At 45.4% G+C, this 27,810-nt stretch overlaps 1 protein-coding gene across 3 annotated transcripts in view; it reads left to right on the top strand.

The window, feature by feature from the left end:
- The window catches only part of LOC119969718 (uncharacterized protein C6orf118-like), a 66,967-nt gene extending 42,604 nt beyond the window's left edge, over positions 1-24,363 (top strand). For 2 of the 3 annotated variants that reach the window (XM_038803722.1, XM_038803730.1), the window contains exons 7-10: positions 4,492-4,682; positions 9,343-9,396; positions 20,873-20,934; positions 24,140-24,363. In XM_038803722.1, coding sequence (XP_038659650.1) covers positions 4,492-4,682; positions 9,343-9,396; positions 20,873-20,934; positions 24,140-24,236 — 404 coding nt within the window. In that variant the 3' untranslated portion in view covers positions 24,237-24,363. Of the gene's footprint in view, positions 1-4,491; positions 4,683-9,342; positions 9,397-15,027; positions 15,086-20,872; positions 20,935-24,139 lie in introns of those variants that run through there. The other variant, XM_038803738.1, reaches the window with a different exon arrangement.
- Positions 24,364-27,810: the final 3,447 nt, after the last annotated feature.

Below are 27,810 nucleotides of genomic sequence, written 5' to 3'. Positions count from 1 at the left end.
ATAGTATTAATGTAAGCCTACTTGTGACAATAATAAGATTATTATTATTATTATTACCTTGCTGTGCACCCACTGACCACCTTGGTCCCTGGTTCTGCAGAGTGACACCGGCCGTATGGATGCCCCACCACCCGGCGGCCCACCCAGGGTAACACCCACAGTAGCCCCTACAAGGGCCGCAGTGCATATGCCTGGTGAGGGCCGTGCCAGCCGACGGTACCACTCACATCAAAGACTGGTGCCAGGGCCAGAGGCCACTGATAGTGCCGGCCACCGCTGAAGTCTCGTACAGGGTCTGCACGCTCGAGGCCATGGAGCACAGGGAGTGGACCATCCCCATCTGGGATTGCGCCACATCACGCTGTGACTGTGCCACCACCTTTTGGGTCTGTGTCACATCAGTAACTGGGCCACGATTAGGAGCGCCGCTGCAATTTCCAGGTTGCTCTGGGACATGGTTGCCTGTGAGGCAGCAACCCTGTCCTGGGCCTCAGCCAGCACCTGCACAGAATGCCCCAGGCCTTGGACACGCTGATCCATAGCCAAATCCGTTGCCCCCAATGCCTCCACCACGGACGCTACCCATGCGAAGTTGGCCTGAGTGACACGCATTGTCGGCACCACCTCCTGGTGCTGCACTTGGTTGGACTCCTCCAACTGTACCTACAGGTGCTGGATGCTGGCCAACAACCCCTCATGTAGCGACTGCATTTCCACAATCGATGGGACTGTTTCTTCCAGAAGTTTGAGGCCCGTCCTGATGGCAGCTAGTTCCTTGGATCAGCCCGCCCTCTGACCATCCGGCCCCTCGGGTGTTCCCACCTTCACCTGCTGTACCGGTTCAGCTGTGTGGTGCATACCAGATAGTGTCCCAGGGGCCCCTTCACTAGCTTGTACAACTGAGGTGAGTGTATCTGGGATGGTGGCGGGTGTTGGAGATAGTGCAAGACAATGTTAATAAGATGCATACTGAAATGTTTGGTACATTGGCTGGTCTGCTAGGCAGTCCCTTCTCACATTCAAGGAGCATGAAGGAATCTGGCTGCAATGCAACACATTGATCATGCAGAGCTTGAAGCCCATGCCTTCGAGCATGGAAGTGTGACGGAAAGTCAGTGTCATGCTCCGACTCAAGCTCTGGGGTCTCCTGAGTCTTGGACGGAGGGCTGCCGTCCGAGCTGCTTTCAGGTGCCCATTTGGGGGGGGGGGGTCAAGACACATGATTAGGTGGCGCTCCGGGGGTGGCATAGGGTGGGGGTGGCGTTAAGGGTTGGCACACTTGACATGGGGAACTGCAACTAGGCGGGGTCAACATCACTTTGTCCGGCCTGCCATCCAGGATCCTCTGCTCGGCCACGGTGAGGGACCGCAGGTCTGGTGGTCCCCCTCCAGTCTTCTGCTTCCGGCGGTTGTGCGCGGGCTCCTCCTGGCCACGGAAGAGGGGATTGGTGGAGACAGAAAACGACAGTGTTAGGCAGTCAGACTCATGCGGCCAGGGAGTGGGGCAGCTGGTGGCCCCAGTGGCCAGGGCACACTGCTATGGCGGCCGGTATGGGTGTCGGCATGTGGAGCATGATGGGGATTCGGCTGCCCGCCGGGTTTGGGGGAGGGGGGGGGGGGGGGAGGAGGAGGGGGGGGTGGAGGAGGAGAGGGGAGGAGGGAGGGGGGAGGAGGGAGGGGGAGGGGGAGGGGGGAGGAGGGGGGGGAGGGGGGAGGGAGGGGGGGAGGAGGGAGGGGGGGAGGGGGGGGGGGGGGGGGAGAGGGGAGGAGGGAGGGGGAGGGGGAGGGGGGAGGAGGGGGGGGAGGGGGGAGGGAGGGGGGGAGGAGGGAGGGGGGGAGGGGGGGGGGGAGGGGAGAGGGGAGGAGGGAGGGGGAGGGGGAGGGGGGAGGAGGGGGGGAGGGGGGAGGGAGGGGGGGAGGAGGGAGGGGGGGAGGGGGGAGGGGGGAGGGGAGGAGGGGGGAGGGAGGGAGGGGGAGGGGAGGAAGGGGGCGGGGGGAGAAGGAAGGGAGGGGGAGGAGGGGGGGGGGACTAGCGTTACGGGTTTGTGGGATGCGGGATGTAAATTCTATGAATAGTCCGAGGAGCACAGTGCTGCCTACTCACCCTGGCTGCCCTGACGGTTTCATCTGGTGTTGCTGGTGGCGCTGACGGCCTCTGCCTCCTTATCCCAGGCATGACGAATGGCAGCAGCTGGCAGCCTCCTTCCTGCGCCGGAGTACAGGGTCTTCCACCTCTCCTCCACGGCATCCAGGATGGTCTCCAGCTCGCCTTCGGTGAAACAGGGTACTGTTCTCCTTGCTGGCTTTGGATGGTGTGCGTGTGGGGAGTGAAGTGTGTATATGCGGCTGCAGCTTGTCGGCCTCCTGAGTGTCAATAGCAAAACGGGCAAATCTGGCACCGTTTCTCATTTGAATCAATTGTATTCCATGTGGCGCCAGTGCTAGCCCCTTAATAGATTGGAATAGGTCCAGGTAGGGTGCCAATTTTGCTATTGTGAAAATCCATGAATTCTGCGTTGACGTCTACACTTACTCTTGGTAAAGGAGAATCCTGCTGCCCACATTTGTTTCATTGATATTATTTTGCATCATGATGACATGATCGCCACAAGTTTGATGAGCATCAAAATCCTGTTGGACAACATGGTAGACTATGCAAAAGCAGTCCCACAATCTAAATGCATCCTCATTTAAAGGGGCCAGAGAGAACAGGAACAGAGAAGGTAACAAATGGTGAACTATTTTCCTTATTTAATTGAAAAGGTGGCCCTTCAACTTCACTCACTAGAAACCTGACAACTGAACTATATTCTGATAAACATAGTCCCGATCTGACTCAAATGTGACCCCTGTTGAACAGCAACATGGTTAATTCTCTTCCTTGCTCAATCAGAGAAGGATGAAAAACAGTAGTTTAGTGAGTAACACCCATTCTCAAAGCCACAACTGCAACATTAGCACAACTCAGCATGATGGCAGCAGTCTGGGTTTGCTTGCTCAGGGGCAACAGCATGGTCACTGGCAATGGTCTGGGCCTGAATGCTGTCATCGTGAGTGAGAACAGCAGTCTTATGCTCCACACAGCCAAACCTAGCAATCTATTAGAGAACAGATTGCTGGATTGTTGTGAGAGAACGCACATCCCTTTGAGTACTGAGATCTGAAACCAGGCTGCCAGTAGTCAGCTTGCATGGCAGCAGGCATAGATCTCATGACTTGCATCAAAGCTTCTATTACAGCACCCCAAGGTTGGCTAGCTTCCTCCTGTGATACAGTGGAAATTGAGACAGTTGTAACCAGATGCTGCATCACTGCATGGTCCACAAGTGCTGGCATAAAGCTGGCACCACTTCCATGCTCGAAGGCATGGGCTTCAAGCTCTGCATGATCAATGTGTTGCATTGCAGCCAGATTCCTTCATGCTCCTTGAATGTGAGAAGGGACTGCCTAGCAGACCAGCCAATGTACCAAACATTTCAGTATGCATCTTATTAACATTGTCTTGCAGGCTGCCCCATTGAAGTCCTCATGTGAATCCCTGTAGCAGAATTTACCCATGACTGCATTCTTTGGTAATCTGGCAAATGAACAATTCCCCCCCCCCCCCCCCCCCCCCCCTCCCTTTCCTGGCTGCAGCCCACTCCTATCTGGTGACTCACAATAAAATTATTTATTCACTGAAAGGAAATCAAATATAGAAGCAGCACTCTGTCTTGGTATATAATTGTATAGATTGGAGCAAACATTGTCAGAAATATTTGCATAATCACTGTTCAGCTGCAGCACGTAGAAATAGGAGAAAATTCAGACTTGAGTTTGCTATTAGATTGGTGCTTATCACTACCTAAATTCCATTTACCTACCTTTGTTCCCCTTCCCTTCCCCAACAAACGCCTATGAATCACATTCTTGAAAATTTAAATTGACCCAGCATCACAGTCTTTTGCAGGAGTATGTTCCACATTTCTACTATTCTTTGTGTAAAAACAAAAAACTGCTTCTTGATTTTGGACCTGTTTGATCTGGCTATAATTTTAGAATTGTGCTCTTTTGTTCTGGATTCCCCCACCAGAAGAAGTAGCTCCTTTGCATACACATTGCTTGTATTTAAAATGATTGATATTAATTTAACACACGACAATTGCTTGGTTTTCACCTACTTCCTAGAACAATTTAACAATGAGAACTGTGACTGCTGTTATTCTCTCTGTCGAATGAGATGTTGAAAGGAGGCGTCTCAGGTAGCCATCGCTGATCCTGTGAAGAAAAAACGAATTCTCCCTGAAGACCTGATAAATATTTACCCATCAACTAAGAAGTAGTGGTGTCTGGTCATTATCCCATTGCTGCTTGTGGGACTTTGCTGGGGGCGAATTGGCCGCCGCTTTTCCTGTATTACAGAATCAACTAGTTATTTACCAGTAAAGTCCTTTGGGGTTGTGAAAGGTGCTCTATATAAATGCAAATCTCTTCTTTTTATTTAAATTTTAGAAGCACCGTTTAATTTGAAGCGCTTGGAACCTAAAAAAGAGCTGCAGCCTGGCATCAAGCAGGTGTTGTCACTGCACGACAGTATTTATAAAACAAAGGAGAAGATTCAAGAGCTGGCGGCTGAGCTGAAGTATTCCATGGTGCCCTCTATTATCACTGATGGCCTGCAGAGCTCTCTCATAGACACTCTGGTATTTATGATTGTTGTAATAAAAGCAAAAGCTCTGAAGAAGAGTCATACGGACTTGAGACGTTAACTCTGTTGCTCCCTCCACAGATGCTGCCAGAACTGCTGAGTTTTTTTCCAGCATTTTCTGTTCTTATTATGATTGCTGCTATCTTTCCAGGGGGGTTTTCCAGCGGTGGTAGGGGGTTTTCCAGCTGTGGTTGGACATATCTTTCAAAGCTTTCAAAGGAAACAGTGACCACAATTCGGTGACCTTTACGTTAGTGATGGAAAGGGATAAGTATACCCCGCAGGGCAAGAGTTATAGCTGGGGGAAGGGCAATTATGATGCCATTAGACATGACTTAGGATGTGTTGGTTGGAGAAGTAGGCTGCAAGGGTTGGGCACACTGGATATGTGGAGCTTGTTCAAGGAACAACTATTGCATGTTCTTGATAAGTACGTACCAGTCAGGCAGGGAGGAAGGGGTCGAGCGAGGGAACCGTGGTTTACCAAAGAAGTGGAATCTCTTGTTAAGAGGAAGAAGGAGGCCTATGTGAAGATGAGGCATGAAGTTTCAGTTGGGGCGTTTGATAGTTACAAGGAAGCAAGGAAGGATCTAAAGAGAGAGCTGAGACGAGCAAGGAGGGGACATGAGAAGTCTTTGGCAGGTAGGATCAAGGAAAACCCAAAAGCTTTCTATAGGTATGTCAGGAATAAAAGAATGACTAGGGTAAGAGTAGGGCCAGTCAAGGACAGTGGTGGGAAGTTGTGTGTGGAGGCTGAGGAGATAAGCGAGATACTAAATGAATACTTTTCGTCAGTATTCACTCAAGAAAAAGATAATATTGTGGAGGAGAATGCTGAGACCCAGGCTATTAGAATAGATGGCATTGAGGTGCGTAGGGAAGAAGTGTTGGCAATTCTGGACAAGGTGAAAATAGATAAGTCCCCGGGGCCGGATGGGATTTATCCTAGGATTCTCTGGGAAGCCAGGGAAGAGATTGCTGAGCCTTTGGCTTTGATTTTTAGGTCATCATTGGCTACAGGAATAGTGCCAGAGGACTGGAGGATAGCAAATGTGGTCCCTTTGTTCAAGAAGGGGAGTAGAGATAACCCCGGTAACTATAGGCCGGTGAGCCTAACGTCTGTGGTGGGTAAAGTCTTGGAGAGGATTATAAAAGATACGATTTATAATCATCTAGATAGGAATAATATGATTAGGGACAGTCAGCATGGTTTTGTGAAGGGTAGGTCATGCCTCACAAACCTTATCGAGTTCTTTGAGAAGGTGACTGAACAGGTAGATGAGGGTAGAGCAGTTGATGTGGTGTATATGGATTTCAGTAAAGCGTTTGATAAGGTTCCCCACGGTCGTCTATTGCAGAAAATACGGAGGCTGGGGATTGAGGGTGATTTAGAGATGTGGATCAGAAATTGGCTAGTTGAAAGAAGACAGAGAGTGGTAGTTGATGGGAAATGTTCAGAATGGAGTTCAGTTACAGGTGGCGTACCACAAGGATCTGTTCTGGGGCCGTTGCTGTTTGTCATTTTTATAAATGACCTAGAGGAGGGCGCAGAAGGATGGGTGAGTAAATTTGCAGACGACACTAAAGTCGGTGGAGTTGTAGACAGTGCGGAAGGATGTTGCAGGTTACAGAGGGACATAGATAAGCTGCAGAGCTGGGCTGAGAGGTGGCAAATGGAGTTTAATGTGGAGAAGTGTGAGGTGATTCACTTTGGAAAGAATAACAGAAATGCGGAATATTTGGCTAATGGTAAAATTCTTGGTAGTGTGGATGAGCAGAGGGATCTCAGTGTCCATGTACATAGATCCCTGAAAGTTGCCACCCAGGTTGATAGGGTTGTGAAGAAGGCCTATGGTGTGTTGGCCTTTATTGGTAGAGGGATTGAGTTCCGGAGCCATGAGGTCATGTTGCAGTTGTACAAAACTCTAGTACGACCGCATTTGGAGTATTGCGTACAGTTCTGGTCGCCTCATTATAGGAAGGACGTGGAAGCTTTGGAACGGGTGCAGAGGAGATTTACCAGGATGTTGCCTGGTATGGAGGGAAAATCTTATGAGGAAAGGCTGATGGACTTGAGGTTGTTTTCGTTAGAGAGAAGAAGGTTAAGAGGTGACTTAATAGAGGCATACAAAATGATCAGAGGGTTAGATAGGGTGGACAGCGAGAGCCTTCTCCCGTGGATGGAGGTGGCTAGCACGAGGGGACATAGCCTTAAATTGAGGGGTAATAGATATAGGACAGAGGTCAGAGGTGGGTTTTTTACGCAAAGAGTGGTGAGGCCGTGGAATGCCCTACCTGCAACAGTAGTGAACACACCAACATTGAGGGCATTTAAAAATTTATTGGATAAGCATATGGATGATAAGGGCATAGTGTAGGTTAGATGGCCTTTAGATTTTTTCCATGTCGGTGCAACATCGAGGGCCGAAGGGCCTGTACTGCGCTGTATCGTTCTATGTTCTTCATAATCAGGAAATACTGAACAGCTTGGGGTTCTTTTCTCTAGCAAAAAAAACTGAGGGGTGGCCTGATGGAACTTCTTTAAAATAATGGATTGGATTAGATTGGATTGGATTTGTTTATTGTCACGTGTACCGAGGTACAGTGAAAAGTACTTTTCTGTGAGCAGCTCAACATATCATTAAGTACATGGAAAGAAAAGGAAATAAAAGAAAATACATAATAGGGCAACACAAGGTATAAAAGAGAGAGGTTAGTAATAATGTTAATCTTAGAATTAAATTTTAAAAGATTAAAACGAGTATAAGTTAAGTAAGAAGTGGATCTGTTGGGGAGAGCTCGCAGAGAGTCGCCTCGCTCTGGCGCCATCTTCTTGAGGAGACCATCTTCTTAATGGATGGATTTGATAGGATAGGCATAAGAAGGCTTTTCTATTTTCAGGGGAGTCCAAAACCAGGAGATAGAAATATAAGAAACAATAGATAAATTAATTCAATTAGGAATTCAGGGAAAAATATTTTAACCTGAGAGCGATTAACTTCTAAAGGGGCTGTTTAGCTCACAGGGCTAATCGCTGGCTTTGAAAGCAGACCAAGGCAAGCCAGCAGCACGGTTCGATTCCCATAACAGCCTCCCCGAACAGGCGCCGGAATGTGGCGACTAGGGGCTTTTCACAGTAACTTCATTTGAAGCCTACTCGTGACAATAAGCGATTTTCATTTTCATTTCATGTTTTCCTGCCAGCCTCTGCAATGGGGAGACACTCCACATTCCTATCCCTGCAACGGGACTCAGTCTCAAAATGGGAGAGTTCTGCCCGATATAAATCTTCTTTTTCCCCTTGCCCTCGCTCCATTCCCATGTCTTCTCTAGTGAGATCAGGTGGCATAGTAGAGGGTGCCGTGCCCGCCACCTACTCGGCTCTACTGGAACTTGAAGTAGGTGTTGCACAGCCCGTCTGCCCTTGTGCCAGTTGAGGCCCTCAAGTGGTTAATTAATGGCCTCTTCCCACCACTGCTGATATTTTGCCAGCGGCGCAGGGCATTCATGCCATGTGACAAAGCCACTAAATTAACCTAGGCAGTTTGTCAACCAGCTCAGGGTGGAGGAGTTCCCTTCTGTTTGGCCACCCTGTGACCCACCCCTTCCCTCTCGCCACGGCCTGCCTAACGGACCCTGGTGAAGTCACCCCAACCCGCCCTGGAATCCAGCCTGCATTGCTACTACTTGTGTTGGACTGCTGCAGTCCCGCAGTCCACTGTACCTGATGGTACTGCTTGGATTGAAGAGCTGCTGGCCCTCTGATTACTGGGCACTTCCAGGAGGTGGGACATCCCATTGTTTGAGCCACTTAACAGCTAGCTGGCTGTTAAATCATGTTGTGACATCCCAGCTCTGCGTAGGCAGGCTCAATCCAGATTTTACTGCTAGAGGGGCATGACCACTGCCTGTAAATAAAATTCCAGTTTTTGTGTGGGATTAGATTTGTGGCATAACGTCTTATTCCCGTTTGAGCATTGAAATGTCAGTAGACCATTCGGTCATGGAGGCATCATGGCTGAGCCCTGTCTGATGGTCCACCAAGTCCACACTAAAAGAAGAGCCATTAACTAAAGATTACGAGCAGAAATCCAAATGGATTCTTATTAACTCATGGGCACCCAGGCTAATATTTGTGCCTCAGCCATCTAACTAGAGGAGATCAAAGAATACAGTGGCAGATTTTAGGCTTTACGTATAATTTTGAAGCCATAGCATACACATATCCAATGACACAACCCTTTACCATCACAAATATATTGTGGAAATATGGTTTGTGAGGGTAGGGCAAATATTCATCTTTGCTTTTGGGGAAGTTTTATGTGTTTGGCTCAATGATTCATTATTCTCTGCACTCATCTCCCACCCTCCCTGCCTCGCTTCTAATTGTATACTTTTGAAGTAATACAACTGTACGTGCTGAATTACATTTCAATTACTGGACGATGAAGTATGGGTTTATAAAAATAATGAGTTATAGGAGGAATTCAGTTTCAGGGGAGTCTTCCAAAGTCCCATTCTGATGCGTCTTGTTTAGTTTACTACAGTCTGTAAACAAAGCTCGAAGTACATATTGTTAAGAATTAAATAACGAGGTTGGGGAATTTTTTGAAAAGAGTTATAGTATTGTAGCTAATGTTCGAATCTACTAACAGGGTGAACTTTCACAACTGAGGAAGTCTAATGAGTTTCTTCGCAGCAAAATAAAAGTGAGTACTTTTTATTATTAGTTTTGGTTAAGTCTCCATTGAATTTCTCAGTGTGATTTCCCGTTTCCCTGAATGTACTCTGAGCTCAGTTTAATTTTCCTGTGTAAAAGCTTCTGGAAGGACTGGCAGATGCAGTGAAACAAATGTTGTCCTTTGACTTCTGGATCTTGCATTTGAATTCAGCCAAGTGTCTGTTTATGTTGTTGATCGGGAGACTCCCCTCAGAAGACTATGGGTGATCTCAGCCCAGCTCCTAGTGGGAGCAATCACAACACAATCCTAGACCAGAATTAATTGCCAGTATATTAATTGGACTCCAACAACACTAAGCATCTACACGTTCAAGGTGCCTTGAACTGTAATTAATCTCTAATGGCGGAGTCACAGGTAGATAGGGCAGTTGTTATGGGCCAGGGTTTAGAGAACCCCAAAGTGTATCATGGAATTCACCTGGCCCACAACTTTTAATAGGTTGTGCTATGGGGAGCACACGGCCCACTCTACAGTGGTGGTACAGCCAAAATGAAAAAGTATTTTTTAAAGCAAACAATGTTTATTCTATGAACTCAAGTTAACCTTTTTAAAACATACTGTGAACATCTTAGCAACCATTAATTCAAATACAACCCCCAAAGAATACAACACTTAAGTAATCCTTTAAGCTTTCCTTTTAACATCCATAAGACTTAAACCACCTTTTATCAGAAGCACATCATGTTAAAGTCACTACTGTTATTAGTTTTAAATCACCAGGATCAATTTACAGTCTTTAGATTACAGAGAGAGAGACTCTAATACACCTTCTGGCTGTGACTGCAGCTATCCAGCTCTGAAAACGAAACTCAAACACACCCTGCAGCAAACAGCCTAAAACGAAAGTAAAAAGCTGACAGACAACCCAGCTCCACCCACTCTCTGACATCACTGCAGGAATAAGCACCCATTTCTTAAAGGTACTCTCACATGACACAGTGCAGAAGGCTTTTGGCATGCTGGCCTTCATCAGTCAGGGCATTGAGTAAAGAAGTTGGGAAGTTATGTTGCAATTGTACAGGAAGCTGGAGTATTGTGTTCAGTTTTGGTCACCTTGTTGTAGGAAAGATGTTATGAAACTGGAGTGAGTGCAGAAGAGATTTACAAGGATTTTGCCAGGACTCAAGGGACTGAGTTATAGGGAGAGATTGGACAGGCTAGGATTTTTTTCTTTGGCGCGTAGGAGACTGAGGGGTGATCTTATAGAGGTGCACAAGATCATGAGGCATGGATAGGGTGAATGCACTCAGTCTTTTTTTTGCAGGGTTGGGGAATTAAGAACTAGAGAGCATAGGTTTACGTTAAGAGGGGAAAGAACTAATGGGAATCTGAGGAGCAACTTTTTTACACAAAGGGTGATACGTTTGCGCAGTGAGCTGCCGGAGGAAGTGGTTGATGCAGGGACATTGACAACATTTAAAAGACATTTGGACAGATACATGGATAGGAAAGGTTCAGAGGGATATGGGCCAAATGCAGGCGAATAGGGTTAGCTGAGGTGAGCTTTTTGGTTGTCATGGACCAGTTTGGGGCGAAGGGCCTGTCTCCATGCCATAGATTCTTTGGTTCTAAGTCTTAAAGTGCCTCACAAAGTTAGAAAATAGTTGGAGAGAAAGCAATGGTAAGAAGGAGTCGGAGATGTCACTGAAGAGCAGGTTAAGGAAGAAAGCTTTGAGGAGACTAGCGGAGGAGGAGAGAGAGGTAGTGAGGAGGAACGGTCTAAGTGGAATGTCCCAGACTGTGCATCTGGAAGAACTCACAGCCCTGTAGATGAAAGAATTGGAAGTGTGTAGGGCAAGACTGATTGAGTTTGCTGAGGTAGAGAGGGCTGAAGCCCCTCTAGACTTTTGTAGGTCAGGACAAGGATTTTGAAATTGATTGCTGGGTACAAAAGAAACCAATGAAGGTTGAAGAGTGAAGTCATGGGGGAACAGGACAGGATTCAGGCAAAGGAGTTATGGACGAGTTGTCATTTGTAAAGAACAAGGGTAACTTGCAAGGATACCATTGGATTAAGTAAGTCCAGCAGTGCTGAAGGTGCGAAAAAGTATCTGATTAGTTAGTTACTTAGAATCTCTTGTGAGACAATCCATTCTTACCACTGCTGCAGATCCAGAGCATGATATATGGCTCAGCTCATGACCAGCAAATTACACTCGATAAAAACAAATTACTGCCAATGCTGGAATCTGAAACCAAAGAGAAAATGCTGGAAAATCTCAACGGGTCTGGTGGCATCTGTAGGGAGAGAAAAGAGCTCCCTTTTTGAGTCCAGATGACCCTTTGTCACAGCAATAAGACGGAGAAAGTGGGAAATATTTATACTGTGAAGTGAGAATGAAAGATGAGTTATAGTCGCAAAAACCCAAGGAAACGGGGTGCTAATAGCCAAAGAAACCACGGGGAAAGAGTGTTAATGGCAGTCCCCAGAAAGAACAAAAGGTGTGAAAGGCCAAACAGCAGAGAAACTAACATCATCGGGTAAACTGTGACAGATGTAGATGTGGGGGGAGGGGAAAGGGTAAGCAAAGGGGAGAAAGGGTAAGGAAAGATGGATAAGATGGGGGGGGGGGGTTAAATATATATAAAGAAAGACAAGAGAGAAAGAAATGGTAAAAGACAGTTAAAATGAAATGGGATGAAAACAAATAAGTCGAGGTGGGGTAGAGCTAATCAAAGACATAGAATTTATGGTGCAGAAGGAGGCCATTTGGCCTATCGAGTCTGCACCAACTCTTGGCAAGAACACCCCACACCTCCAACCTATTTCTGGAACCCAGTAATCCCAACTAACCTTTCTTGGACACTAAGGGCAATTTAGTGTGGCCAATCCACCTATCATGCACATCCTTGGACTGTGGGAGGAAACCGGAGCACCTGGAGGAAACCCATGGAGACACAGGAGCACATGCAGACTCCGCACAGTGACCCAAGCTGGGAATCGAACCTGGGACCCTGGAGCTGTGAAGCAACTGTGCTAACCACTGTGCTACCATGCTGCCCTAAAGTTGAATTCTGAAGTTGTTGAATTCGATGTTGGGACCCGAAGGCTGTAGTGTGCCAATGTGGTCGTCTCTACATCGGAGAGACCAAACGCAGACTGGGTGATCGCTTTGTTGGGCACCTTTGGTCTGTGGACATTCAGGACCCTGACCTTCCAGTTGCTTGCCAGTTTAACACAAGACCTTGCTCCCATGCCCGCATTCTGTTCTTGGCCTGCTGCAATGTTCCAGTGAAGCTCAACGCGTACTGGAGGAACAACATCTCATTTTTCGGTTAGGCACACTACAGCCTTCTGGTCTCAACATTGAATTCAACAACTTCAGATGATTAGCTCTACCCCACATCAACCCATTTGTTGTCATCCCATTTAACTGTCTTTTCCCTTTTCTTTCTCTCTTGTTTTTCTTTATTTACATTTATATTTATATATATATATATTTACCCCCCCCCCCCCCCCCCCCCGATCTTATTCACCTTTCCTTACCTTTCTCCCAACATCTACATCTGTCACTGTTTACCCATGATAGTTTCTCTCTTTTTGGCCTTTCACACCTTTTGTTCTCTCTGGGGGCTGCCATTAGCACTCTTTTCCCGTGGTTTCTGTGGCTATTAGTACCCCGTTTCCTTGGGTATCTGTGGCTATGACTCATCTTTCATTCTCACTCCACAGTATAAATATTTCCCACTTTCTCTGTCTTATAGCTTTGGCAAAGGATCATCTGGACTCGAAACATTAGCTCTGTTCTCTCCCCACAAATGCTGTCAGTCCTGCTGAGATTTTCCTGCATTTTCTCACCAGCAAATTACAGTTTTCCAGAGTTGATTTAAAAATTCTCATCCTTGTTTTCAAGTGGGGTGTGATTCAACTAATTGGGAACAAAGTCCCATTTCAAGCGCATTTAGCCGCACGTTTGATATGGTCCAACATGGGAGACTGATAGCAAAGATAAAAGCCCCAGGGATTCAAGTAAACCTGGCAAATTAGAATTAGCGTTGGCTGAGTGGCATGAAGCAGAGGGTGATAGTCAAGGTGTGTTTTTCCGACCGGAAACCTGTGTCCAGTGGGGGTCCCACGAGGATCAGTGTTGCGGCCCTTGCTGTTTGTGGTTTTTATAAATGATTTAGACAAGAATGTAGGAGGGTTGATCAGTAAGTTTGCGGATGATATGGAAATTGATAGGGTGGTAAATAGTGAGGAGGATAACCTTGGATTACAGGAGGATATAGACCAGCTGGTCAGATGGGCTGATCAGCGGCAAATGGAATTCAATCCGGATAAGTGTGAGGTGAGGCACTTGGACAGGACAAACAAGGCAAGGGAATACATGATAAACGGCAGGATCCTGGGAAGCACTGAGGATCAGAGGGACCTTGGTGTGCATGTACACTAGTCCCTCAAGGTAGCAGAGCAGGTGGAAACAGTGGTTAAGAAGGCATATGGTCAGTGGTGGACTGGCCAGGGTGTCAGCTTGCCCGATGGCAAGTGGGCCCCTGATGAAGTGGGCCCCGTATATCAAATAAAATGCAATAAAGAAACAAACACAGACAACTGTTTTAGTAATAAAAAGGAATAAGAAAAAAAAGAGAACAGGACACAAATAAGCAGTGCATGAAAAGGAACAAAGCGGGGAGGTAGTGGAAGGATGTGGAATAGGGGGGCCCGGGTCAGGCATAATTAAGGAAATTCCATGTTTTCAGCAAGAGTGTGTGAATTTAAAGATAAAGTTACAATTCGTGATTTGAGATGGTCGGCAACTTCAAAGGATATCAAGCAGTAGTCTTGGTTCAGCCGGTACATCGGTCCGGGGCCCGGAGAGCCAAGAAGGGGCCCGTGAATCTCTGAAGGGCCCTTAAAAACTATAATTAATTAGATAAATAAATCTCCAACTTCTTTCCTGAGATTTGTATTCTAACTTAATAAAATATAATTGTTTTTAAAAAGAGCAATACCAAATAAAAATGCAATAATCACTCAGTGTATGAAGGAATGAAGCAGTGTTAAACGGATGTGAAAAGGAGTGGGGGGGGGGGGGGGGGGGGGGTGCTGGTTCACCCGGGTCGGACATAGTTGGAAATCCACGTTTTCAGCAAGAGTGTGTGAATTTAAAGATAAAGTTACAGTTCGTGATTTGAGATGGTCGGCAACTTGAAAGGATATCAAGCAGTACATAGGGTCGTGTGGTCACCGAAAAGGGGAAGCGGTACCTTTGACCGTGAATCATGAGGTCAAAGATATTGAAGTGATAAGCCATGATCAGTAAACTCAAAGGGTTGCGACTTGTAACACTACACTAGTATCAAACTGGACATGTTAACTTTGATCGTGGGACCATTCTTAATGTCTTACTATAGTCGGACCAAACTTCTAAGTTACAACAGTTGTCTCAGTTGCTTGCTGGTGGATTGTCTCCTCTTCTGAAGTTGCATAGGCCACAGTAGTATTGACTAATGAACATAGCCTATTGAAGTGTAAGTAAGTTATTTTATATTTTTTATCAAGTAGGGGTTTATCTGGCGTTCCTTCAAGTTATTCTTGCAATCATCAATATTCATTTTTCCCAATTTGGGCTATTTTTAATTAAGTTTTTATTTCAGGAATATTACCCCTACCAGCATGGAAAAGAAAAAGCATAAATCTGGGTCACTAAAACGCAAAGAACAAAAAGAAGCAGAAAGGAAGGAATCAGCCAAGCGATGCAGGCCTATTACAGAGTTTATAATACCACAAGCACAATCCACATCAATATCCAGTTCTGCAACAAATAATCAAGAAGCAAGAAACAATGCTCATGGCGATGATGCAATGACATGCGAGTTACAAGAACAGAGAAGAGCTACTTTGAATGTAGAGACAAATACAAGTGCATCCATTACTAATCCAGGCCCAATATTTCTTCTGGCTTCCTTGTTCCGGTATCTGTACTGTCTGTAGTTGCAACATCTGAACACATAGCTTCAACTAGTGACAGGGAATCAGATATTCCTTCAAGCATAATTGACTTGGTTTCTGAAGCACATCCTGTAAATGAACCTACGCAAGAAAATGAAAGATCAATTACTGGAATCTTCCAATATCCATCACGAGCAAAGCTAAAACAGTTTTTTGCTGAACATCCACTTCAGCCACTTGATGATCTGCCATTTGATGCTCGTTTGTATGAGAGGAAAATTATGTATGACTCAGGCCAAAGAAAATGGCTAACATGTAACAAAGAAAATAGATGCTTATATTGTTCATACTGCTTAGCCTTTGAGTTTCCCAACACTTGTAATCCATCACCCTTTGTACGTGGCTTTAGTGACTACAGGCGTATTAGCCAGAGCTTGACTTTACATGAATCGACAACAACACATGTCAGAAATGCTCAGCAATATATCAGTGTGGTTAATGATGGCACCTTAGATACATTTTTTGCAGCATCACTAATTAAAAGGAAAGAAGAAGTATTGAAGCAGAGAAGTATTGTCATGAGGATTATAGACATCATAAAGATGTCAGGAAAGCAAGCACTTCCTTTTCGAGGTCACAGAAATGAATCGGCCTACACTCTAGATAATGAGGTTCTGAATCATGGCAGTTTTTTAGCTACAGTGCAGTTGATGGCAAAATATGACCTCATTATGGCAGCTCACATTTATGCAGTGCAAAACCAGTCTAAACAAAGAATCAAACGATTAGAGCAACAAGGAAAGGCTCAAAGTAAAGGCCGTGGTGGACTTGTTACATACCTGAGTAAAACAACTATAAACATGTTAATCAAAATTATGAAGAATATGATACAAGAAAGAATTAGTCATGAAGTTTCTCAAGCAAAATATTATTCCATTCAGGTTGATTCAACACAAGATCATTCATCCATCGATCAGTTTAGCATTATTATTCGGTATGTGCTTAAAGGTATTATCTGTGAGCGACTACTTTCAGATGTGCCAAGTAATGATGGTACAGGACAGGGACCTTTTGATCTATTGATTGAAACATTACAGCATCTTAAAATTGACCCCCAAAAATGTTTATCTGATAGCACAGATGGCGCTGCAAGCTACCATGGCCAGTATAATGGTTTACAAAGTAAAATTGCTGATGTGGCTGATCAACATGTTCATGTATGGTTCTATGCCCATGTCTTGAATTTGGTGATAACTGAAACAACAAAATGTTGTGTGCCTGCAGTTTCTTTTTTCAATTTGCTCCAGAATATAGCAACTTTTGTGAAAGCATCATACAAGAGAATGGCTGTATGGATAGAAGTTGTTGGAAAATATCTAGGACAAGAAAAAATGAAACGATTAAAGCTAATTGGTGAGACCAGATGGTCAGCAAAATCCAATGCAGCAACAACTATATTTGGACGTTTTGATGATGCCACTGCCAGTACTTTCGTAAATCTATTGACATGCTTATCAATGATAAAAGATTCAGAAAAGTTTGATGCAAAAACAAAACATGAAGCAAATGTTTTACTTCAAAGGCTTCTAAAGTTTGAAACCATATTGACAGCATTTACTTACTTGTATATATTTGAAACTACAACCCCGTTATCAAGTTATCTACAGACAAGTGGTTTAGATATGTTTACTGCATGGAGTTTGGTAGATTCAGCTACAACAAAGTTGAAGGAACAGACAAGAACATTTGATAACGTTCACAGCAAGGCTTTGGAATTTGTAAATAAATGTAATGACAGGATTTCACAGATGAATATGGATGAAAATCAAACATTGGTAATTGATGTGTTGGAGACAGCATTGCCAGTTAAGAGGCAGAGGAAGAAGAAAAGAATGGCAGATGCACTTATTGATGATGAAAGAAATTCCTCAGATTCTCTAGCTGATTTTCGAGTAAATGTGTTTAACCTAATAATGGATCGCATTGTCCAGTCACTAGAATCACGCTTTGCACAACACAAACCGTTGTATAAAGATTTGTCCTGCTTGGACCCAGCAAAGTTTAAAACTATTGCAGAGAAGGGCCTTGAAGATGAAGCATTGGAAGGTATTATTAAGCTGTTTCCACAAAACAGCAAAGATCAAGTAATATTGGAATTGTTTTCTTTTGCTTCAAACTTTGATGTATTAAAGCTATTGCTTAATGATGGTGAGAATATGGATTCCAGTTGCAACAATTGTAAAGTTTGCAGCACTTGCCCATCGTATGTACTAAAAATTCTGGCATCCAACAGACTTCATGACAAGGCATATGATAACCTTTATGAACTTTATAAAGTCATCTGCACACTATCAGTTACTCTAGTCCAATGTGAGAGAACATTTTCAAAGCTAAAGATCATAAAGAAATTCACTGTCTGAGGAGAATTTGGAATCATACATGTTGCTATCCATTGAAAAGGAATTGTTAGATGAATTGGATGCAGAAGCAATTATTGGCAGATTCGCACAATCATCTAGCGAACACAAACGATTGCTCTTAATATAGTGGACTGCATGCAATACTCTGTTGTGCTTTTGAACTATCTGTTAATGTGTAAATTGTGCAGTAAACTATTTAAAAATATCAACCAATTACTTAAAATTTAAAAAAAAAATAAAAAATTCAATTATAACATTCTGTATTTACATTTGGTATCTACTGCCAGTAATATGTACAGTACATGTACACTGTAATTACTAAGAAATACACATTTTTTCCACAAAAATTTTAATTGTACCCTTTTTTCCATATGTATTTTTTGAAAATTTTATTTATTTGTTATGAAAATTAAATGATAGCATTGTAGTTGTGGGTGGGCCCCCTTTGTATCCTGGCAACCAATATTTTTAGACCCACTGCATATGGTCTACTTGCCTTTATTAGCCAAGGCAGTATTTAAGAGCATAGAGATTATGCTGGAGCTGTATAAAATGTTGGTTAGGCCACAGCTAGAATATTGTGTGCAGTTCTGGAATCCACATTATAGGAGGGATGTGATAGCACTGGAAAGGGTGCAGAGGAGATTTACCTGGATGTTGCCTGGGCTGGAGAGTTTTAGATATGACGAGTGATTGAATATACTGGGCTTGTTTTCCTTGGAGCAAAGGAGACTGAGTGGAGACGTGAATGAGACGTATAAAATTATGAGGGGCATAAATAGAGTAGACAGGAAGAAACCTTTCCCCTTGGTGGAGGGATCAATGACCAGGGGGCATAGATTTAAAGTAAGGAGCTGGAGGTTTGAGGGGATGTGGGGGAAAGATTTTTCACCCAAAGGGTGCTGGGAGTCTGGAACTCACTGCCTGAAAGGGTGGTGGAGGCAGAGACCCTCATAACATTTAAGAAGTATTTAGATGTGCATTTGTAATGCCATGGCATACAGAACTATGGGCCAAGTGCTGGAAAATGGGATTAGAATAATTGGGTATCGCCGTTCCTTCATTGTGGCTGGGGCAAAATCCTGGAACTCCCTCCCTAACAGCACAATGGGTGTACCTACACCTCAAGGACTGCAGTGGTTCAAGAAGGCAACTCACCAACAACTTCTGACGGGTAACTAGCCATGGACAATAAATGCTTGCCTAACCAGTGACGACCACATCCTGTTTCCGACTGGCGCAGACGGAATGGGCCGAAGCGCCTTTTCTGTGCTGACTCTATAACTAGGGGTCAATGTTTTAAACAAAGGGTCGTCCATTTAAGACAGAGAATAGGAGAATTTATTTTTCTCAGAGAATTGAGAGTCTATGGAACCCTTGTCCTAAAAAGGCATTGGAAGCAGTGTCTTTGAGTATTTTAAAAACTGAAATAGATAGATTCTTGGTAAGCAAGGGGGTGAAAGGTTATTGGGCATAGGTGCAAATGTGGATTTAAGGTCAGATGAGCCGCAATATTATTGAATGGTAGAGCAGGCTCAAGGAGCAAAGTGATCTAATCGTGATCCTAACTCGTATGTTGTAATATCAATTAGAAAAATGCCCAAGGCTCTTATTCACTTGATACTCAGCTAAGCCATCAGACAACACATCAGTGGGTGACAAGTCGGGAGTGGTGCAGAATGGGAAACCCATGGGCGGAATTTAATAGAAAATTTCCACGTTCATTTCTGGTGGGTCTTGCAGGGAGTTTCCCACTGTCTGCGGGTGAGTTCTCCACTGCTTTCAAGCAGCACCTGGTCACTTTTTTGGGCCCTGGGGGGTTACTCACCGGTTTAGCTCACATTTCGAATTGTTTTCGGCATTGGGGAACTGAACTCGGAGATTGGGCCGCCATTTGGAAAGGGTGCCCCGATTTCTAAGTGAGCTGTGGGCCCCCACATTCCACTTCCACTCCCAACCCATGGGTAATGTCACCCTCCCCCCCCCCCCCCCCCTGCCCCACCCCCCCCACACACACACACATGGACAACCCCTCTCAACCTCTGACGCTCCTACTTACCTGCCCTGCACCCCCCCCCTCCAACCTTCAAAGCCCTCTTCACTCTCCTTTCATGGCCATGGCCCCCCTCGGGCCCTGACCCTTGGCAGTGCCAACCTGGCACCTGGGAACCCTCACTGCCACCCTGGCAGGGCTCCTGTCAGCTTGGCAGTGCCACCCAGGCATCCTGGCAGTCCCAGGTTGGTCTTGCAACGTGCTTGCAGACCAGAGCAGAAGAAGCATTATGGCCTGTGCTTGTTTAACCTGCTTAATGTTTATGCTAGGTGACTGCAATGAGCACTTACCTATTGTGTCTTTTTGTTGAACACAAAACAAAATCATGAAGAAATGTTAAACAAGTAAAAACTACCATTTTGGATAAATGTTAACCTGAGATCCATCAACTCTTTCTAAAAGAACTCATGGCAATGATTGAAGAAGAGGAACACGGGAGTTTTTCTCTGTCTCTTGCCAATTTTAACCCTCCAACTAACATCACCAGAACAAATGATTGGGTCATTATGGAACGCAAGGAGTCTGCGTGGGTTTCCTCTGGGAGATCCGGTTTCCTCCCACAGTCCAAAGACATGCAGGTTAGGTGAATTGGCCAAGATAAATTGCCCTTAGTGTCCAAAAAAAGGTTAGGAGGGATTAGGTTCTGTGTTGCGGGGATAGGGTGGAAGTGAGGGCTTAAGTGGGTCGGTGCAGACTTGATGGGCCAAATGGCCTCCTTCTGCACTATATGTATGTATTATCACATTGCTGTTCATGGGAGCTTGCTGTCTGCAAATTGGCTTCCACATTTTCTATGTTAAAACAGTGACTGTACTTCAAAAGCACTGGAAAGTACTTTAGGATATCCGGAGTTGTTGAAAAGCTCTATGCAATGTTGGTAATTTTCTATAATACGGGGTGGTATTCTCCAGCTTCCCAACAGTGTCTTTCCCAGCCTGCGTTCGGCCTGACACAGACCTGATTTGGGGCTCTCGAGCCTGTATTCACGCTGGGCGCAATGCTGTCGCTGAATCGCGCCCAAAATGTTTTATTTGGCAAGTAAAAAAAATAAGAAACATTTTCCAACTTTGTTTTTAGGCTCTGAAACATGACATAGAAAGAACCTTCATTAGATATAAAGTGAGCAAAGATGATAGAGAGTGAGTATCTTTCTTTCTTTATATGTATTTTTATGCTTGCATAGAGGAAGTATCTCGAGAATTTCTACTATCAGTGAATTTAGTCGTCAGGTCATTAACTAGCTTTAATTACCTGTGATGGGTGGCACAGTAGTTAGCACTGTTGCTTCACAGCGCCAGGTCCGATTCCCAGCTTGGGTCTCTGTCTGCACGTTCTCCCTGTGTCTGCGTGGGTTTCATCCGGGTGCTCCAGTTTCCTTCCACAAGTCCCGGAAGACGTGTTTGTTAGGTGAATTGGACATTCTAAATTCTCCTACAGTGTACCTGAACAGGCGCCGGAGTGTGGTGACTAGGAGATTTTCAAAGCAGTGTTAATGTAAACCTACTTGTGACAATATTAAAGATTATTATTATTACGGTGGGATTTTAAATGCTTCCCGTAGCCTGTTCCGCTGAGGCGGCCTACCGTTGGTAGGCGCCAAGGTCTTCTGGCCCCAGCATTTCCCATTGTAGGTATCTCCTGCTGCCGGGAAAGTCACGGCGAGACCTCCCCACCGGTGCGAATGGCCAGAAAATTCCGGCTAATGTTTCTAAAAATATTTTTATTCAAATTTTTGATATTTATCATTTTAAACACCAACATAGCAAAGAGAAAACAACACAACCACCCCCTTCCCAGTAACCTCAAACAAACATCCCAATTTGCCCCTCCCCATTAACAGCTGACGGTAACCAGCTCCTTGAAATGTAGTACAAATAAACCCCATCTCTTATGGAACCCCTCACTCAACCCCCTCAAATAAAATTTCACCTTTTCCAGATTGAAAAACTCCATTAAATCCTCCAGCCACACCAAGGCACAGGCTGGAGCAACTGACCTCTACCCCAACAGGATCCACCTGTGAGCGTTCAGTGAGGCGAAGGCTAAAATATCTGGCCCCACTCCCGTCTGCATCTCCGGCATTTCCGACACCCCCAATATGGCGCCGAGGGGACTGGTCTCCAAACCCACATGCAAGATCGCCGACATGGTGCTGAAGAACGACCTCCAAAACGTCTCCAACTTTGGGCAGGATCAGAACATTTATAGATGATTGTCTGTGCCCCTCCCACACTGCTCTCAGATATCCTCCACACCTTCAACAGCTGGCTCATCCTCGACTTTGTCAGGTTGTGCTCTATGCACTACCTTTAGCTGTATCAACTCCAGCCTCGTACACGAGGATGAGGCAACCACCCTCCGCAGCACCTCACACCACTACCCCTCCTCAAGCGCCATTTCCAACTTCTCCTCCGACTTGGCCTTAACCCCCTACAGAGACGCCATATTCTCCTCCAAAATCCTCTCATAGATCGCCGGGATGACGCCCCCACACAACCCCGTCCAGCCGCATCATCGACAGCATCTCTCCAACAACGAGGAAAGCAGTGCCACCGGAAAAGTCGGAAAAACCTTTCTCGTGAAATTCAGCACCTGCATGTACCTGAAAACCTCCCCCTGAAGGATCCCAAACTTCTTCCCCAACTCCTCCAAACTCACAAAACCTCCCTTCAAGAAATGGGTCCTTCATTTCCATCACCCCTCGCTCCTCCCATCCCCAAAACCTAGCATCCATCCTCGCTGGCTCAAACCCATGGTTTCCTCGGATCGCGATTAATTTCAACCTCACTCCTAACCTAAAGTGTAGCTGAAGTTGCCTCCATATTTTCAATGTGGCCACCATCACCAATTCACCGAATATTTCACTGGGGCAAATGGGAGCAGCGCCATTGCCAGCGCCTTCAACCCTGACTCCTTACAAGAGCCTCACCCACCCACAAAGCGTCCGGCCCCCTGCTCCAGTCTCGCACCTTCTCCGTGCTTGCTGCCCAATGATAATACACCAGGTTTGAAATTCTTGCTACTGTTCAATCTTTTCTGTTACAATAGGTTTGTGCAATGAGTAATAAATGTGATCACACAATAGTATCCTGTTATGTTAGTAGTTATTAATGTGAACTAAAGCATTTGATTAAAAGTCACTGTAAATGGCTTCTAATCCTTAGAACTAAGAATTCCTACAATGCAGAAGGGGCCATTCGGCCCATTGAGTCTGCACCGTCCCTCTCAAAGAGCACCCTAACTAGGCCCACTCCTCCACTCTATCCCCATCTAACCTGCTCATGTTTGAAAACCAAACAGCAATTCAGCAAGACCAATCTACCTAACCGGTATATCTTTGGACTGTGGGTTGAAACCGGAGCACCCGGAGGAAACCCATATAGACACAATGAGAATGTACAAACTCCACACAGTCACGCAAGGTCAGAATTGAACCCTGGCACTATGAGGCAGCAGGGCTAACTACTGTGCCGCCCAATTATCCAATTGTAAATTGCCCACTACAAAGCAACCAGTTCCAGCTGCCAATTCAAAATGGCCCGTTTTCAACCAGAAAGGAACATAGAAACATAAAAAATAGAAGCAGGAGTTGGCCATTTGGTCCTTTGAGCTTGCTCTGCCATTCATTATGATCATGGTTGATGATCAAGGTCAATATTCTGATCCTGCCTCCCCGCCACATCCCATGATCCCTTTCGCCCCAAGAGCTGGACCTAATGCCTTCTGAAATTACACAATGTTTTGGCCTCAACTACTTTCTGTGGTAGCGAATTCCACAGATTCACCAATCTCTGGGTGAAGAAATTTCTCCTCACCTCAGTCCTGAAAGGTTTACCCCTTATTCTCCAGCTATGACCCCTAGTTCTGGACTCCCCCCACCATCGGGAACATTTTTTCTGAATCTACGTTTAACTTCAAGAAATCTGTTTCATTCCTCTTCATTGGCAGGCTGATGTTGAGGCCCGAAGCCCAATGAGAGGAGTTTCTCTCCCTCTAGCTGCCCACATGTGTAAAATGGGCATGCTCAAATTTCTGGACCACTGTGTTTTTAAAACGCCTCCATTTTAGTCCAATTCGTATTTTGCAGTCAGTTCTTGTGTAAACACATAAGATGGGGAAGGTATCCATCACTCTCTGATCTTCAGTTGGTGAAACCCGTATCACAGCTATAAAATGATACAGAACTGTTGCTTAATAAGTAAATAACTTCTCATGACCCAGGAGGCCTCAGAGATGTAGAAAACATGAAGACTATGTTAGTGTTAATAAAATGAGGTGAAAACTTGATCGAGTATATGTTGGTTTTAAATATTTTTCTGATCTAATCATCACTCTCTATTTCAGGGACTTATGGCATATGATTAATGGCATCGTGGATCCAGCTGACAATAAAACTATCCCGAACTCTGAGGACTGGGTCTGTGGATGGGTCCCCATGTGAAGTGCACGTCATAATATTGGAACTCTCACAAAACCTCTAATGATCTAAATATGTGTGCAATGAATGTCCTAACATTAGAGAGATTGCATTTTGGCAGAAGTTCATTAAAATTTGATGGGGAATGTAATTATCTTGTGTATGTATCCTCACTCAATGAATTTCAAATTGTATGGTACTGTATATTTTTGAGAGTTCTTTCCTAATTATAACAACTATTTGCATTTATGTCGTAGCTTTCAATGTAGTAAAATACCCAAAGACACTTCACAGAAGTATTTTCAACTTAAATTTGACACCAAGACTCATAATGATGTATTAGGTCAAGTGTTCAAAGAGGTAGATTTTAAGAGTGTTTTAAAGATGGAGAGGTTTAACGTGGAAATTTCAGAACTTAAACCCTCGATACCCGAAGGCCCAACCACTGATGATGGAATGATAGAAATTGGGAATGTGCAACATGCTAGAAAGAATGACTTGCATTTCTGTCGCACCTTTCACAAACCTGGATGCTGCAAAGTCATATTGAAAGACAAGGTTGTTGAAATACCGGATGGGCTAAAATTAATTGAGAAATGAATAGAAAAACTGGCAATTAAGGATGGAAATTGTGGAGATACTGGCCATGATCTCTCAATCCTTATATACAGGGGTGATGTCAAAGGACTGGGACATTGCAAATGTTATGCCCTTGTTCAAAAAGACTATGGGGGTACACTAATAATCCCAATAACTCCAGGCCGTCTGTTTAACCTTGATTGTGAGAAAGATTTGGGAAAATATAACCCGGGACAAAATTAACAGCCATTCGGACAAATGTGGATTAATTAAGGAAAGTCCGCATCAATTTCTTAGTGGTCAATAGTGTTTAACCAACTTTGAATTTGTAATTAGGCAACAGAGAGGTTTGATGACACATCATAGCATGTCAGCAAAGTTGAAGCTCATGGAATAAAAGGGACAGAGGAATCTTTGATACAAAGTTGGCTGAGTGAGACTAGTGGTGAACAATTGTTTTTTGTTGTTTTTTAAACAATTGTTTAAAGGGGGTACTAGAGAGATCTAGTGATTTTTGTGTACAAATCATTGAAGGTGGCAGGACATGTTGAGAAAACGTTTAAAAGGCATAGGGATTCCTAGGTTTTATAAATAGGCTTACAGTAGACATGCAGACACGATGGATTGAATGGCCTCTTTCTGTGTGGTAACTTTCATTTTTAAAAAAATTTAGAGTACCCAATTAATTTTTTCCAATTAAGGGGCAATTTAGCGTGGCCAATCCACCTACCCTGCACATCTTTGGGTTGTGGTGGCGAAACCCACACAAACACAGGGAGAATGTGCAAACTCCACACGGACAGTGACCCAGAGCCGGAAACAAACCCGGGACCTCGGTGCCGTGAGGCAGCAGAACTAACCAATGTGCCACCGTGCTGCCCTGTGCGGTAACTTTTCTATGGTTCTAGAGTACAAGTGCAAGGATTTAAAAAATATATATTTTTATTCAAGGCATTTTCATATATACAAACAGAATCTGAAGAACAACCAACTACTCCACCCCCCCCCCCCCGGCCTTTCCCCTGACGCCAACCTCTCCACATATCTGCACTCACCGTTTTAACCCCTTTATACCCCACCCCTGTTGACCTCTCAAACCTCCTTAAAAAAAAATCAATAAACGGTATCTGCTTCCGGGTGAACCCATCCGCTGACCTCAAAGCGAATCTAACCTTCTCCAGCCTCAGGAATTCTGCCAGGTTGCTCACCCATACTCCTGCTTTTGGCGGCTCCGAGACCCACCACCTGAGCAAAATCCGTCTCTGGGCAATCAGGGAGACCAAGGCCAAAACATCGACCTCTCTCACCTCCTGGGTCTTCCAACACCCCAAATATTGCCACCTCTGGACTCGGAACCACTTCCACACCCAGCACATCGGACATCACATCCGAAAACCCCTGCCAGAACCCACCCAATCTCGGACATGCCCTGAACATGTGGATGCGATTTCCCCCCCCCCCCCCCACCCTGCACAACACCCACACCTATCCTCTAAATCTGTAAAAGAACCTACTCATCCTCGCCACCATCATATGAGCTCTATGTACCATTTTAAACTGGATGAGGCTTAACCTCACACATGACGAGGATGCGTTCACCCTCCGCAAGGCCTCCGCACACGTCTCAGCCCTACCTCCCCTCCCAGCTCCTAATATCCCCCGCCAGGGCCCCCTCCCACTCCATCAACTCCTTACAAAGATCTGACAACTTCCCGTCCTCTATTCGTCCTCCGTCAGCACCTTAGCCTTCAACCCCAGGGTGACAGCCCAGGAAAGGACGGCACCTCTCTCCTTACAAAGTCTCGCCTGCCACCACCCCTGAAACCTCACGTCCAGCCCCGGCGGTGCAAACCGATGGTTAATACAGCTCGGCGCACACACCGAGGTGCCCTCCAGCCCCAGATGCTGCCACCACCACCCCCACCCCCCTAGGGCCGACACCACCACTGGGCTCACGGAGTGCATGGCCGGCGAGAACAGTAAAGGCGCCAACAACAAAGCCCTTAAACATATGATGTCGCCTCCATCTGTCCTCTTCCCCCATGGCCCATTTCATAACCATAGCAATATTCGCTGCTAAGTAATAGTTCATCATATTTGGCAACCCCAGCACTCCCCCACCCCATACCCCTGCTCCAAGAAAGCCCGCCTAACCCGTGGGGTCTTCCCCGCCCACAAAAACCCAGAGATCAGCCCATTGACTTTCCTAAAAAATGACTTAGGACAAAGATTGGAAGCTTCTGGAATACAAACAGAAACCTTGGCAGCGCCGTTATTTTCACTGTCTGCACCCCTCTGCCGGCGACAGTGGCAGCGCATCCCACTTCTTGAAGTCCACCTTCATCTACTCCACCAACTGAGCCAGGTTCAGTTTGTGCAACTGTGCCAAACTCCACCCTAAATGACAGCTCCCCGAGTCTCCTTTCTTGCCCTCTCGCCTCTTTCGGGAACACCTGGCTTTTTCCCAAATGTAATTATTTCCTAAAAATTGGCCAAATTACCCCAGGTCCCCCATAATGCCTCTGATGCTGCCCACCGGGTCCGAATCATACAGTCGCAGATCGTCCACATACAATGAGACCCTGTGCTCGACGCTCCCCTGTCAATCCTTCTCCAGTCCCTCAACGCCCTAAGTGCCATTGCCAGCAACTCAATCGCCAAGGCAACTAGCATCGGGGAGAACGTGCACCCCGTCTCATCCCATGATGCAGCCCGGAGAACCCAGAACTCACTCGGTTTGTCCAAATGCTCTCGACCGGCGCCTTATATAGCAGCTGGACCCAATCCATAAACCCCTGCCCTGACCTGAACCTCTCCAGCACCTCCAACAAATACACCCACTCCACGCGATCATATGCCTTCTCCGTGTCCATCGCCACTACTAACTTCAACCCCTGCCCCTCCGAAGGCATCATAATTACATTGAGTAGCCTCCTCACATTTGGCAACAGCTGCCTCCCCTTCGCAAAACCCATTTTATTTTCGCTTATCACTCCCGTCAACACCTTCGCCAATAGGC

Source organism: Scyliorhinus canicula, chromosome 1 (assembly GCF_902713615.1).
Source record: "Scyliorhinus canicula chromosome 1, sScyCan1.1, whole genome shotgun sequence".
Lineage (NCBI taxonomy): Eukaryota > Metazoa > Chordata > Chondrichthyes > Carcharhiniformes > Scyliorhinidae > Scyliorhinus > Scyliorhinus canicula.
Note: the sequence above shows the minus strand (reverse complement) of the source record. Positions and strands in the feature narration are given on the sequence as shown.